Source organism: Neodiprion virginianus, chromosome 1, assembly GCF_021901495.1.
Source record: "Neodiprion virginianus isolate iyNeoVirg1 chromosome 1, iyNeoVirg1.1, whole genome shotgun sequence".
NCBI classification, from domain to species: domain Eukaryota; kingdom Metazoa; phylum Arthropoda; class Insecta; order Hymenoptera; family Diprionidae; genus Neodiprion; species Neodiprion virginianus.
The window spans coordinates 31,910,991-31,924,858 of NC_060877.1; the positions used below are offsets into that span (position 1 = coordinate 31,910,991).

General features: G+C 36.7%; 4 protein-coding genes across 6 annotated transcripts; 2 read left to right on the top strand and 2 right to left on the bottom strand.

The window, feature by feature from the left end:
• Positions 1-1,584, top strand: LOC124304176 (uncharacterized). 3 transcript variants are annotated; one of them, XM_046762275.1, is made up of 4 exons: positions 1-333; positions 622-805; positions 903-1,065; positions 1,171-1,584. In XM_046762275.1, the coding sequence occupies exons 1-4, from the start codon at positions 95-97 to the stop codon at positions 1,341-1,343; spliced, it is 759 nt and encodes a 252-aa protein (XP_046618231.1). In that variant the 5' UTR covers positions 1-94; the 3' UTR covers positions 1,344-1,584. The 3 variants fall into 3 exon arrangements, with proteins under 3 accessions (XP_046618231.1, XP_046618233.1, XP_046618232.1); XM_046762277.1 differs by having other exon boundaries at positions 2-328; XM_046762276.1 differs by having other exon boundaries at positions 5-328; positions 692-805.
• A 401-nt stretch (positions 1,585-1,985) lies between these two features.
• LOC124309546 (arrestin domain-containing protein 3-like) lies at positions 1,986-5,387 on the top strand. Its single transcript, XM_046773255.1, has 7 exons — positions 1,986-2,935; positions 3,422-3,544; positions 3,654-3,880; positions 4,114-4,293; positions 4,399-4,596; positions 4,770-4,884; positions 5,047-5,387. Exons 1-7 carry the CDS (start codon positions 2,824-2,826, stop codon positions 5,205-5,207), a joined length of 1,116 nt encoding a protein of 371 aa, XP_046629211.1. The 5' UTR covers positions 1,986-2,823; the 3' UTR covers positions 5,208-5,387.
• Positions 5,388-6,279: 892 nt separating this feature from the next.
• On the bottom strand, positions 6,280-8,285 carry LOC124309537 (uncharacterized). The gene is made up of 3 exons (XM_046773229.1): positions 7,935-8,285; positions 7,103-7,270; positions 6,280-6,903 (listed from the first exon to the last, which is right to left on the bottom strand). Exons 1-3 carry the CDS (start codon positions 8,113-8,115, stop codon positions 6,710-6,712), a joined length of 543 nt encoding a protein of 180 aa, XP_046629185.1. The 5' UTR covers positions 8,116-8,285; the 3' UTR covers positions 6,280-6,709.
• A 2,315-nt stretch (positions 8,286-10,600) lies between these two features.
• LOC124309518 (enoyl-CoA hydratase domain-containing protein 3, mitochondrial) lies at positions 10,601-13,857 on the bottom strand. Its single transcript, XM_046773194.1, has 5 exons — positions 13,684-13,857; positions 13,171-13,434; positions 11,625-11,815; positions 11,289-11,452; positions 10,601-10,835 (listed from the first exon to the last, which is right to left on the bottom strand). The coding sequence occupies exons 1-5, from the start codon at positions 13,744-13,746 to the stop codon at positions 10,603-10,605; spliced, it is 915 nt and encodes a 304-aa protein (XP_046629150.1). The 5' UTR covers positions 13,747-13,857; the 3' UTR covers positions 10,601-10,602.
• Positions 13,858-13,868: the final 11 nt, after the last annotated feature.

Consider the following 13,868-nt stretch of genomic DNA (forward strand, 5'->3'; position numbering starts at 1 on the left):
CTGAGGCACATGTTTTGTAGAGACTACCATGGCATAAATTCAGCGTGACGCCCCTTTTTAGGTGTAAAGTCGCGTTCAAGTCTTATTATTCCTCATGTCACCTAGAGATAACCAACAAATAGAAGAAGAAGTATCTGATTCTCAATTGCATATCGTTCCTAAAAGTATCCACGAATCAATGGCATCAGCACAATTTAAAGAGACCGAATCTACACGTGATGTGACTGATGTCGGTACGGACGGGACTGCAGAAAGTGAAATTGAAAAAAAAGATGATCACATTCGAATTTCTGGAGTACAAGAAATTTTCAAACCGAGGCCATCAAATGTATGGTAAATTATACAGATTTAAAATCCTAACGACTTTAGTGGCAGTCATCTAAAATTAATTAAGTCTGTACTTCAATAGTTAAATAGGTTAGGTTTAATGAATTCTTGTAGCTGCATAAACTTATAGAGATAGATTACGCGGTCTGTGCATCGAGCTGAAGCCGTAATTAGAAAGAGCGAGCAATAGCTGGAGCCAAACCTGTCACTCTGATCGGTGACCTGGCTGAGGAAATGTATGGACTCATACAAGTATACCTTCCTGCTTGCCTTATTTGTTTCCCCATCTGGCAGCTGCTTCCCACTTTTTCGATCGTGCAACAGGGAGGTCCAGCTCCAAGCACATAACGTGTTTATTTTACAGCTAGAAGATTTATTCCACAATGAAAATTTGACCTACGATACTACTGAGGCTAATTTGAACCTAGGAGACATTTCTGAAGATGAAGAAATTTGGGTATTCAATATTCCCAAAACGGTGAGAAGTAACCTGCAGCTATATTAAAAGTATCAATATTTTGCCTTTCATTCTTAAATCGTTATTCATATTACGTTTCACTGCTTCACATCAACAGATCAATCCCAAGAACTTTAAAGGACAATCGATAAAGCTTGGGAAAAAAAACAATTTTCAAGTTGGGAACGAATTGTATGAAACATGTTCAAGTGCAAGTGACAGCAAGCAGCATTTGTCTTTAGTCTTTAATACTGGTAGACGAAAGCGACCTTACAAAACAAGTAATTAATTTTGTCATCACTGATTTGTTTTTTAATATTCTCTGTAGCAAAAAATAGCTAGCTATTCTAATGGATTCTTGATATGTCTTTATATTATTCTTGCAGTTAATGTGAAACCTGCAGGCTGTGTACAAGTTCGCCAGAAACTTTCCAGCATAGTGGATATAGATTTGGTATCTCCAAAAAAGGCAAGCGTACCCTTTCCAAAGAATCTTAAACTTAGGCACCCTCTATTTGGCCATGATTATCGCGACAAAGTTATATCTGTTGAGAAATGAATTTGGCTGACTGGTAATTGAATGGTTTGTACCTGAAACTTAGGTTAAATGGAATTCTTCAGCAAGTGAAATTATTTGTACCTATTTGGCGAGATAAAACTCACATAAATAGTGTGAGCACAAAGTGGTACATGCGTAAATAACAATAAAGTTCTGTAGATTGAATAGATAAATAAACTATTGGTGTATTTAATTTCAATAAAGTGGTGAAAATTATACTAGGAGCATCCTTACTGTATAATCGATTTTTTGTCACTTTTCATTGTACCAATACTTTATCATTTTCACCCAAAAGTCATTTGTGTTTAATCTATCATTTAAACTAATACGATGTATTAAAAATATGGCAATGCAACATGATAAATTGTAATATCTATACGTTTAACCTTCACAGGACTTTGACATTTTTTCGACTTTTTAGTTTGAAAGTCCTAGAACTTTGCTGTCTTTTTCATCGGGTTGAATGGTGAAAAAGATGAAACTACTTTCGAACCGATCTATCGGCTTCCGGTCCTGCAGGGGTTAAGTATGTGCTTCATAACACTGCCAATTGTAATTCAAGCTATTTGAATCTCCCGCCATTTTCATGTCTCCTATAGGGGTGGTTCCCTGTCACGAATATACAGTATTGATAAGAAGAGACGTGAAAAGGTGGAAGGTTTTCTGGAAACGCGTAAATCCCGTGTTGAACAGAAGATCCAACAGCGTAGCAAATTTCAACAATAATTATTTTACAGTGACAGTCTATTGAATGAATGGTATTTTATTTACATTGTTCCGTTCAGGAGTGAAATAAATATTTGGATTAGAGTGGTCCATTGATTGGCTAGAGGGTGAATACAAATAATCATATACCGGGATGCTGGATGTTATAATATGGCACAGATAACTTTTTATTTTCTTATGCCTAGAAATTGAGAGAGGCTGAAGAGAATATCACATGAATTGTGGACGAATATGTCAAAACTAATGAGACTAAACCTAATTTTTAAATATTTTTCGTTAAGATTGTTTTTAAACGCGGAGGTGCAATAAACCACGAATCATTATTGTCCACACCCTTCGCTATAAGCTACGCGCAGTAAGGATATTTGACGAGAAAAAACTACCACAAATCGATTTATTTATCTCGCTAAGAAACTTATAGTATTGACAGTCGTCATGTAAGTGTGACAAAACTGTTCCAAGACTTTATGCAGACGTTAATCAGAAGCCAGGAACTTCCGACGAACGAATAAATATATCAAAATAAACAAGTGGTAAAGGGTTTGCGCGTTAATTAGTATAATTAAAAATAACAGTCTCTGAAGAATTTATTACGTATATTTGTTTAATTGTTTTTTCCCTGGATGCAGGTTTTTTCTGAAATATTTTTAAGAATTACATTATCTATGTACACATGTACACTTAATATCGATTGTGAGGACAATAATATTGGTAAAGTGCGGGAAAATATTGTACGGCACAATTAGTAGTTACAATGGACCACATAAGTGAGTTCGATATTAGACTTGAAAAAGAGGCGTATTATGCTGGAGAAACGATACACGGCCACGTCATTTTACACACAACCGAAAATTTCAAATTGAGATGTGAGTATCGTACCTGCATGTGTTTGCACTGTTTGTGAATAGCGTTTATTTCGCGCGTTCATCCATCGTCGGCATAAGTAAACGAATCATTGTAAGTAAATTAAAATGTTTCAATTAATTCCAAATTAACAAGATTCCGGATTAAAGTGGATTTATTTCGAAGAAAATCAAATCAAAAATTTTGCGCGATTTAGGGTTGATTACCTTGACTCTAACAATGTTAAAATCTGGAATCAGTTTATTTTGCATAAGTTCCACGCAAATTCCATTTTTCCACAATAATGATTTTTAAAGGGTTATAATGGCGAAAGGTGAAAACGAAAGGTGCAATCTGAATTATTACTATTTATGTATTATGACTTCATAAAATTTTGATACTGTCTTACTCTTACATAAAATATTATTGCATTTTATTTTTGTTGGAATAATTCATAGTAGAAAGTCATATCGTGCTTTAATCATTAATATTCAACATGATAATTACAGCTATTAGGGTATCATTGCGGGGTCAGGCACACGCAGAATGGAAAGTACTCGTTAGCGGTGATCGACGAAGCGTTAAAGATGATCAATATTTTGTTGACGAGAGGCTGGTCATATGGGGCCAAGGTATTTCATCAACTCAATGTACATACTATCTAACGATCTTGAATATCGTGGTCAATGAACATATTGCAGTTGCTTCAATTGAGCACTTCAAAGATCTGTAAATTTACAGATTCATCGGAAGGTCCTGTGCCAATATTACCTCGTGGGAAACATCAGTTTCCATTTCGATTCAATTTACCTGAAAGTGCCCTGCCCTGCAGTTTTGAATCTCGTACTGGCTGCATTAGATACTACATAAAAGCAACAGTTGATAGACCTTACGCCAGTCCGCCACAGGGTTTTAAATACTTCACCTTGATCGGGCCTCACATAGACTGTATGGATGAACAATATCTGGTACTTACTGATCTTCGTTCGTTCATCGTTACATTAATAATATGAAATATTTGTTGGGATTATACAGTTTGTCTTGAGTTTGTATCTCCAAAAACTGACTCCATAACATATCACAAAGAACTGACAGGTGTTTCAAAAAGCCGCATGCAACATTTTTACTCTAGTTTATTTGTAATGAGCACGCTTGAATTTTTTAATCAGTGAAAATAATCTTCATATATTTATTCATTTAGAAACCAATGGTTGGAAATGAAATATATGCTTCCTGCTGTTTCTGCTGCACGCGTTATCCAGTAGAATTAAGTGCCCAGTTAGAAAGAAGCGCTTATGTTTGTGGAGAGAGCATCAAGTTACGCGCCGCAATGGACAACAGAGGATTAGAAAAAGCTTGGCTGAAAGTTAAATTGACACAGGTGAAGTTACATTTATTTTCCTATAATCAATATATGTTACAGCTGTTTTATTGTTATAATTCTTGAAATAGCTTACTAACTTGATAATCAAATGACACTCTATAGTACGTGGAATTTTTCATCGACCGTGGTGTTCTTGGAGCGAGTAGGGAGCAACAGAAAATGGTTTTAGAGTACAAGGGCGACCCAGTGCAACCTGGTTCAGCTATGAAATGGGACTCTGCCAAAACGATGGTTTTACCAGTATGTCCCCCAACGTTACTAGGTGTCTGCCGGCTCATTCAAATCTATTACGTTTTGAAGGTACGGTACACTATTCCTTCTGGTATTAGAATGACAAGTCTTTTTTATCTCAAAATTCAAATCTACAAATTATAGTTAAATAAATAACTGTACTGTCAAACTACTTGTAAGTAGAACTTTATTATTTTTACTCTGAACTACGATTAATTTCAAGTTCAATTAAACTGTTATAGGTCAGTGTGGAATTTGAAAAGGCAGGGGAAGATCTTCAGATGCATTTTCCTATAACTGTTGCAACTGTTCCATTCCGGATACCAAACAGCGTTCATCAACCACAAATAAAATATGGTACGTACCATCGAAATTTAACAATGTTACTGACAGTATGTGGAGATAATTTACACAGTGGGAAAATATCAAAAGAGATTACCAAGCCAGAGCCATGTGCCTTCAAATTAATATACTTGTACGTGTATAAAATAAACCTAAACATGGCTGGTATTATTGTAGAAGTTGCAGCTGAGCATGTAGAAGGAGGTTGTTACATAGGACCAGAATTTTTACTTGGCCAGGTCTACGACGGATCGGATGTAACGCAACCTTCAGCCCTTGTTTTGTACAGACCCGTGTACGTATGCACCACAAACGACTGTAGAGGTCACGAACATTAATAAGAGGAAACTTTTCATGTATTGAAAATTTCAGGGTAATATTATGTAAATGTCGCGCAATTAAGAACTTCAAATTTTGTATTAAATCCAAAGTTCTGGACTGACTGATTTCTTATGTTTCTAGTATTGCTTTTAATAGTACTAAACTGACGAAACGACGTTTAATGTTGAAATTAAAAATACGGTAGTAAAAAATTACAAGAACAACAACAACAACAATAAAATTAATAATAATAATAATAATAATAATAATAATAATAATAATAATAATAATAATAATAATAATAATAATATCGAAAATAATAATAGTAATTACACGAACAACAATAATAGTACTAATAGTAATAAACATAATAATAATCGAAGGTAAATGTTACAGATTTAAATAGGAATTTGAGCTAAAACGTCTCCTGTGATTAAATAAAAAAAAAAAATCGGATCGTTAACAAATAAGTACGATAAATATAAATCACAGAATGTTGAAAAAAAATTAGCGGTACTCCGTATCTGAAACTTGTGTTTTGTAATTGACGCACACATATCTATATGTGTGTAAAAATTTGGAAGCACAAGTGTTAATTAGATATTACGAAGAAACTTACCAATACTTGAGAGATAAGTACGAGATTTTTCTATACTTTGTGTTGCGATTGCATTTTTTTTTTGTATTGTAAAGAGAAAGATAATCCATTGACCTCATATTCAAACGTTCGACTGAGATTAGCACCGCTGTTCAAGGAAATGCAATTCCCGAAGACGAAATTGGCCATTTTGAAGTCCTCGTTATACTTCGTTTTCCGGAGCAGAGCCATCGCTTATACGATCGAAAGGTACTTATGTAAAACTTAACTAGTGTTCATGCAATCGATCTGTTCACGTCAGACTTAAAAATCACAGTTTCTTACATGCGATTGCTATATTGTTCAGCTGGTGGATAAGCGTGGACGTACTTTCCAGCCAGACATTCGTAAACGAATATATTTTGTTGTATATGCAGAAGGATTATTAATGTTGAATCGTCAAAGAAATGTATAAGGCATACATCAATGTCTGTATCTTGTAAAAACGTATCTATATAGAAAATATGTGTATTTTTTGGTGTAATTGTATACAATTCGTTATGGTATCGGAGTGAGACTCCGGTACTGATCACTTTGGTATAATCACAATATCGTTTGAACGGAGATGTACGAACGGTTATTATACATGAAATTCTACTTAAAGAGCTCCTCCACGTTACATATATTTGAATAATCTGCGTACTTCTATTGCACAGGCTCAGTTCTACGTAGTAATTTGTTCATCAAATAATAATTGTAGTATCGCTGAGATTCAATTATTTCCTACAAATCCGATTATGTTATCGCGTATGATTCGTTGGAATATTTGAATTGAAAATAATTACGACACTTTTATATGCGATACTTCGAACGAGCCTGTGCAAAGTGAATTCGCGGATAACTGGGAGTTACCGAATAAAATGAAGCCCTAGGGCACTACAACTAGCAGCCATTCATACGGGGTGTGACGGGATTCTGGGGAGCTAAAGGGCCTAAGGGTGCTCGCCAGCCCGTCGAAGAGAGTCCATCCTTAGAATCGGTATTTTTTTTGAAATTGTGCACCGAATAGCGATTGTACAAGCCCCATATGCTGTTCATCAATTTGCTATTGTACTTGAGCGGTGTTAACTCGGTGCCTGAAAAAAAATATATAAATAGTTGCCAATGTCAGTGAAACACGAGAAATAGTTCAAAATACGAAGTGGTCAAGGAAGATTAAATAGCGAAGCGTATAAAGTTCTCTCATACACTTAGGCAACTCAAATTAATGTACGGATTTTTCTACACGAGGCGAGTGACGATAATTTCTGTAACAATCGTGTAGTGTATACTCACTTTGATTGATCGGCTTGGCATTAGTGTACGAGTGATAGTTCCCCTTATTCTCGTTTCCACCTTCCGTAGCGTTCATCTCTGAAATCAACCAGATTCTTTCCTTGTTTTCGCGGACTTTTCGCGCCGCAAATACTCCCTGTGGTACAGCAGACATAATTCTCTTGCACTCTGTAAAAAATTGTATGATCAACTCATGAGATAAGGTCAACGAAATGACAGCCGAAAATGCTTGTCCGCACATTCTCGTAATTCACTTTTTCTTCTTCTTTTTCTTTTCTTTCTCGTACATTGTAGCAAAAGTTTAGAGATCACTGATCAGTGGGAAATTTGAATCGTTCGGATACGGTTAGCTGTGCGACGGGCATATAATACCTCTACACAAAGCAAAACAAATCATCGAAAGTTTATTTGCACGGAGACAAGACATGTGAAGCTTGGACTGAATCAGTCGGCAGTATACTGTCTGCAATGTTTTATCAGAATGACCTGGACCCCACTGGAAGGTCGGAAGGCAACCGTTATTCTTCCCCGCAAGCTCTTTCGCCCATTATATGATGTGGTCAACAACGTAATCTCCAAATTCATAATTCACAATCGCTAAATAAGGCGGGCTATTATCGTCGTGATAAATACTTGGACTTACTGTCGACTCTTATATTTCTCACATCATATTAAATATCTCGGCGCAATATTTTATTTCTCGTTATATACTTAGTTATAATTCTATGCATACATCAGCTATAACGTGCAAGAGACAATAAATGAACACAAATCCATAGATACGGTATTTTTATACATCATATAATATAATATAATACAATATTATACTGACCAGTACAGTTTTCGAAAAGCAGTTCAGCGACTTGATCTTTTGGAGTCGTGATTTTCACGCTGACCGATTTTCGACCCACAGGACTGAGTTCAGTCTTCCTTTTCTTATCTCCTTGAAAACTCAGTTTAATCGCTTTCAAATTCATACAGAATGACTGCAGAGGTTTCGTAGACAATATCATTAACTAGCCGAGATGTACATATATTGAAAAATTGATGAAAACGTGTAGCTATAGTGTCGTAATTCCACAATCACTGTATTGTACATGTATGAAAAGTTTTAGTGCTTAACGCATGAGAATCGGTACGTTCGAATAGCGCAGATATCAAACTGGCTTCGGGTAACTCGACGCTAGCTGTTTTATAAGTTTGCGAAGACCCGGGCATAGGAGGGATTAATCTGTGACGTTAACGTATCAACAGTCCGTGTTGCTATCATCTTGTGGATGAGGGCCACTTAAGTCTTTGAAAATTGCGTACCCGTAATACGATTAACGCGGCGAGTGAAATGCACATTGTCAACATCTCGGACGTTTGTTGCGCGATGTTGAAACTGTACGTTTTTCTTTCATTCTTTTTTTTTTTTTGGTCTAAAGAAAAAGAAAAACAAAAAGGTTCCCAGTGCGTCACTTCGATGGATGCGAAACTCTTACGCGGAACGACGTATTTAGTTTTTATTACACCGTTCCGAGCGTCATAGTTACATGTGCGTTATTATCATTGCAAATTTTCATTCGGACTCACTATCAATTCGAACGCATCCCTGGACCACTTGTGGCGAGTTCACGGAAAGTCAAGTGATAAATGTATTTTATCTTCGACGAGATAATGTACGTGTCTACAATTTCGTGAACTCATAATATTATATTATTATATGTTGTTGGGATAATTCTTTGCACCGTAAAATAATTCCCTTCGGTTTCGTGAGTGTAATTTGAGTAATTTGTATTCAAGTGCTATAATTATTTAAGTGTATACGTAAGAATAATCTAGTACGATGCAATTGCTATCTACCATGAATTGCCACTTTAAGAAATATACACATATTTCATTTTTATCTTTGATTCTGCCTGTTATAACTGCAATTTACAACGCTCACTCTTTGGAACGGTGCCAATCCTTGCGAACATTTGTAATAAACTGATAATAGGTAAATGCAGTCCTTGAGGTGAATTAATGTTTCATCTGTCGTGTCATTTTCGGGTAAATCTCCGGAATAACAAATTCAAGGACTAAATATGTTGATATGATACACGATACGTATGCTACAAAAAACGTTGATACTACAGTGTTTATCATATGTTCGTGGAACCTCTTTGGAGCAGAATACATCTACGTGAATGTTGCGTACATACCTATTGAGTAAAAATAATTGACACGTCTTTGTAATTTGCAATTGTCAGAACTGACGTGTAAGATCTGGAATTAGCCGCATTCATAAACAAGAGACTAGTTCAACGCGTTACTATATCAGTCAGTAATTATTATATTGATACCACCGCGTGATCATCATCTGTGAATGTGCAGATTGCATAATATCGGGGTCACCAAAACCTCATTATCTATCGAGTCAAGGGTTGCTCGAAGAAAAGTAGAATCTTTGACGAATAGTGGAATACTGTGAAAAAAAAGTCCGTTCATTTTTTCAACAAAATTTCTTCGAAAGCTTTTCCCGATGTACAGTATGATAAATTTATGTATATTCGTAAAGTGCGGAATCTGCGCGACTCATTGTCAGATTGCCCCGAATAGGCAAGTTCACGCTTTTTATCAGTAAACAACATAACGCGTGTGTCCAGTCTGCTCATTTACGTTCGAATCATTTACCCCACTGCGAGGTTTTAATTAATATCTGCAAATTCGCGTTATTGACGATAACTTCGCCGATATCGCCCGAGTATCGGCGGGATGGTGACACAACAGTTATTACGAATCTAATTCTCGTAAACATATTTCTGTAGGGTAGTCGGAATATCGGGAATGTCACGTACGTCATAATAATGGAGTCCAAAATGGATTACGTGACTAACTGCATGTAATTCTTGCGTGATTCCTTCTGGAAAATCTCACTAGATTCACAAATAATTTGACGTACACTCATTTCGATCAAGTCTACAAACTTTATTCCTCTGAGATTAACTGTCGGTTTTCCGTGAAACTTCTCGCTCCGTCTCGGTTATTAATCGCTATGGCATTATCGTGACCTCCGGAAGTGAGTGTCTTAGACTCAATTAGCTCTGACAAGCATCACTGTAACTATTTCCGCTTTCACAGATCTGAATCTAAACTATTTCCAGATGACTGTCGCGGACGCTTCCGCAGCGATAAATATTTCCCTCTTGGATAATTGTCCGACGCTCTGATTACCTGCGTTAAACTTATGGTTTAGAAATGTCGACAGATATTATTATCGTCACTCGCTACGTATATGGAGCAATAAACTTGTATGATGTTAAAAACAGCGTCGGTTTTTCGTAGACCCAATTGATTGTACGATAAACCGATTGAATTTAAAAGTGGTAAAAAATAAATAGATACAGCGATTTGTTAACGTTTGTATACATATATGTATATATGTTTATTAATTCAACAAAGTTTAACAATAATAAAGTTCAAGTACAAAACCATTTCATCACAGAAGTCAACAGTTGTAAATGTTTTTTTTTCTTTCAGTGATTCGTTTCGTAGTCATGTGTCCAAACTGGTTTCCGTTTTTCCCGGAAACCTTGGACACCCTCTTGTCCGTCCTTTAGCCTCAGATTCCCAACCATCATTTCACTCGCCATAGAACTAGCCGTCAAAGTGTCGACCTCCAGTTGCTCGTAAAGAAATCTTTTCCCTAGACGTACTACCGAGCGACTTTTCGCGTTGATAGCGCTGGTAATCGTTGTGATTTCTTCATCTATAAATTGAAAATGTTATGAAATGCAGAAAAACCTTTCATTAGAATATATTTGGTTACGTTACAGTAGCAGCCGTCACTTTCTTGCCAATTAGTAACATAAGAACTAGGTTGATAACGCTAGACATTTAAGAAGACTAGATTCTATGACATAGTTATACTCAAGTAAAAGTCACCCCCCCCCCCCCCCCCCGTTACCGTTACAGCTTATTGTTAGACACCGTCTCCGTTCTCGATCACCTTTTATAATTATAACTCATCTAGCTTTTTTCTCCCTTATTGCGACCGAATCGCAAACGTGAAAAATTTCTACCACTCACGATCGTTAATTCCGAAAGTTCCAAAGTGGACATTGATGCATGGCACACGTGTGTGCTATGGAACTTTTTATCGACTAAAATAAAGTGGGCTACTACTCTGCTACGTCTGATCTGACTGGATTCAATTAATTACCGAGTTTACTGGCATCGGTTACTACTTTGCTAACTAGGCCAGCTCTGAGTGCTTCCTGAGCGGAAATTGGTATCCCGGTGAAAAGCATGTGTGCCGCAACTTTCCTCGGAACATTTCGGGCCAAGAATACTCCGGGTGTGGAGCAAAATATTCCAAAGTTCGCCCTAAAATAATGGACGTTGGATCATTGATATTAAAGTAATTTTCTTTGGCGCAATTATTTATGATTATTTCATTTGTTTTAAACTTGTGGAAATTTAATAGCGTTTCCATGCACTTTTTTTTTAGGAGTAGTATTCCAGAGACAATTAATTTTCACATGTAATTGCACTCTACCCAGGTGTAGAGAAGCTGCTATTTTCCGTGCATACTGCCATGTCACACGCAGCGACCAATTGACAGCCGGCTGCGGCGGCTAATCCATCTACTGCTGCTATCACGGGTACCGGACTTTGCATCAGTGCTTTCATAAGATTCCCGGCTGTAGCAAAGACCTCCTTGTGGTGTTGCACACCATCGTTTGTTGTCTAATGACGAAGGAATCTTAGGTGAGCCCGGTAGACATATTGACACCAGAGAAAAGATCGAAATTTTTGTTAAGTTATTTTCCATACTTGTGTAATGTTTATTTGAAGGAAATAAATGTTTATACGTTTAAGAGAAATGTTTATTCCAACTGTAAACATTTGTTTTCATTTAGATAAACTAATCTTTTCCTCAGAACCGAACACACCTACCATTCATTTATTTCCGAAGATAAACGATTACTCATTTTTTATTCATTGTTTATGTGTGATAGTTTTCATAAATGCATTTTTTCTCTGTACCAATTAATTCCTGGATTCATTATGAATAAGATATATTTTTTCGATGAAAATGCAATACGCAAGTTGTTATAAACTTCCGAGCGACAGGTAATGTCGAATACATTTATTACCGCGGTGTGGTAGGTATTATACGTTACGTGTACATGTTATTTCGATAACTGATGGTCAGTGATCTAAGGTGAAAAAGAAAGACACTATATGTAGGTAACTATTTATGAAAGCGCGTCGAGATTCATGTCGTGCTTGAATTTTAACGTAGCATTACACGATACATTTTTTAATGCTGTAATTCGTATTTTTGTTTATACCAAGAAAAATTTATGTGTAATGTATAACGAAAACAGCGTAATGAACAGACAGACGTCACGGCAGATAATAATGTCACGCGTACCTACCCGCATTGAAAATTTGTTCCACTGAACCAGATCGCTTACTGAACCCGGATAAAAAACATTATTCAGCCATCTAAATAAATTCTTTCTTCACATTAAGTAAACAGTTTTTATGTGGAAACGGTCAATAAGAAACAAATAACATATTGATTAAAACAAAAGAATTAATTAAATGTTACATTCAGAATGAACGCCTTAGGATTTATTGCGATGATTTACTTGATTCAAATGAAATTCTTTATTTTACGTTAATAAATTCGAAACAATTAGTATGATATTGGGGACATCCGAATAACAACTCTATACCTTTGAGAGTTAAAGTTACTTGAAATTGACGTCGATTACGTGGATCACCGTGTATAGTATTATACATTCGTTAACCTATATCAAGTCAAGCGATGGATATTCCTTGACACGCTGCAAGGTGGTATAATTAATTATGTATTATAATTTATACAGTTTTGAGTGCGTGGGCACCGTTCTTCCACTGCGGTGGCTAAAAGTCGCAAGACCTCGATACGTCATATCGAATAATAGAACGAAACGTATCGTCGCTATTATTGTAATTATATCGTGGTCCACGTTCCAAGAAAAACGTATCAAAAGATGCAACAACGTACTATTGCATGCAATTTGATTATTGCATGGCTGTTATATACCCACCAATTCCTTGAGATTATGACCGGCTGAGAAAACTTTGCCGGGAGTAGCGCGTATGACGATAGATCTAAGAGACAGACTGTCCTGTTCTTTGGTCACATCGTCGATGAGAATTTTCATGGTATGCAGCGAGAGTGAATTTCTAGATTGTGAGTGACAGAGTGTAATCGTTCGTACGCCGTCATCGCTTTGCGTAGTTTCCACGTATCTCTCTGGACCGAGAAGTCTGTTGTTTGTGGAAAATGTCCTTGTAATAGATCGTCCCACCTGAAACGCATGGAAGAGATGAAGGTGTGTTATACATATACGTATATACGTGCGTTTGAACGTGGAACGCACGTTCAAAACAATCCCGCTCGACGTTCGGCCGGCGTCGGATAAGTTCGGAAAAAATGGCGGGCGCGCAGAGCCGCTTCTCGGAAGTGGAATAAGCCGATGTTTGTTTACCTACTGCCAATTGCGCAGATAATAAAATAAAAATTGAGTACGCGGCGTAACGTTTAATACTTTTCATACCCTCGATCCGAATTCCACCTGCTGTCTCAGCTGCCCTAACATTTCAGCAAACTGTCTCAACATCTTCACTCTATTGACAATACGAAACAACCGACGGTTAATAACTGAATTGATCGAAGCTGGTATGCTGCTATCTTGTTCTCGCTTATACGCATGACGAAGCGAGCGCCTCGAGTCCGTCTGTC

Excerpts from the sequence above, each read along its gene's own strand:
- LOC124309546 (XM_046773255.1), top strand. The coding sequence starts at position 2,824 with ATGGACCACATAAGTGAGTTCGATATTAGACTTGAAAAAGAGGCGTAT. Across the intron at positions 3,881-4,113 it reads GTATGGATGAACAATATCTG|AAACCAATGGTTGGAAATGA; the intron begins GTACTTACTGAT and ends TTATTCATTTAG. Across the intron at positions 4,597-4,769 it reads AAATCTATTACGTTTTGAAG|GTCAGTGTGGAATTTGAAAA; the intron begins GTACGGTACACT and ends AAACTGTTATAG.
- LOC124309518 (XM_046773194.1), bottom strand. The coding sequence starts at position 13,746 with ATGTTGAGACAGTTTGCTGAAATGTTAGGGCAGCTGAGACAGCAGGTG. Across the intron at positions 13,435-13,683 it reads AGGTGGAATTCGGATCGAGG|GTGGGACGATCTATTACAAG; the intron begins GTATGAAAAGTA and ends CATGCGTTTCAG. Across the intron at positions 11,816-13,170 it reads GTCATAATCTCAAGGAATTG|ACAACAAACGATGGTGTGCA; the intron begins GTGGGTATATAA and ends CTTCGTCATTAG.
- LOC124304176 (XM_046762275.1), top strand. The coding sequence starts at position 95 with ATGTCACCTAGAGATAACCAACAAATAGAAGAAGAAGTATCTGATTCT. Across the intron at positions 334-621 it reads CCGAGGCCATCAAATGTATG|CTGCTTCCCACTTTTTCGAT; the intron begins GTAAATTATACA and ends CCCATCTGGCAG. Across the intron at positions 806-902 it reads TATTCAATATTCCCAAAACG|ATCAATCCCAAGAACTTTAA; the intron begins GTGAGAAGTAAC and ends TCACATCAACAG.
- LOC124309537 (XM_046773229.1), bottom strand. The coding sequence starts at position 8,115 with ATGATATTGTCTACGAAACCTCTGCAGTCATTCTGTATGAATTTGAAA. Across the intron at positions 7,271-7,934 it reads GCTTTTCGAAAACTGTACTG|AGTGCAAGAGAATTATGTCT; the intron begins GTCAGTATAATA and ends AATTTTTTACAG. Across the intron at positions 6,904-7,102 it reads TGCCAAGCCGATCAATCAAA|GCACCGAGTTAACACCGCTC; the intron begins GTGAGTATACAC and ends ATTTTTTTTCAG.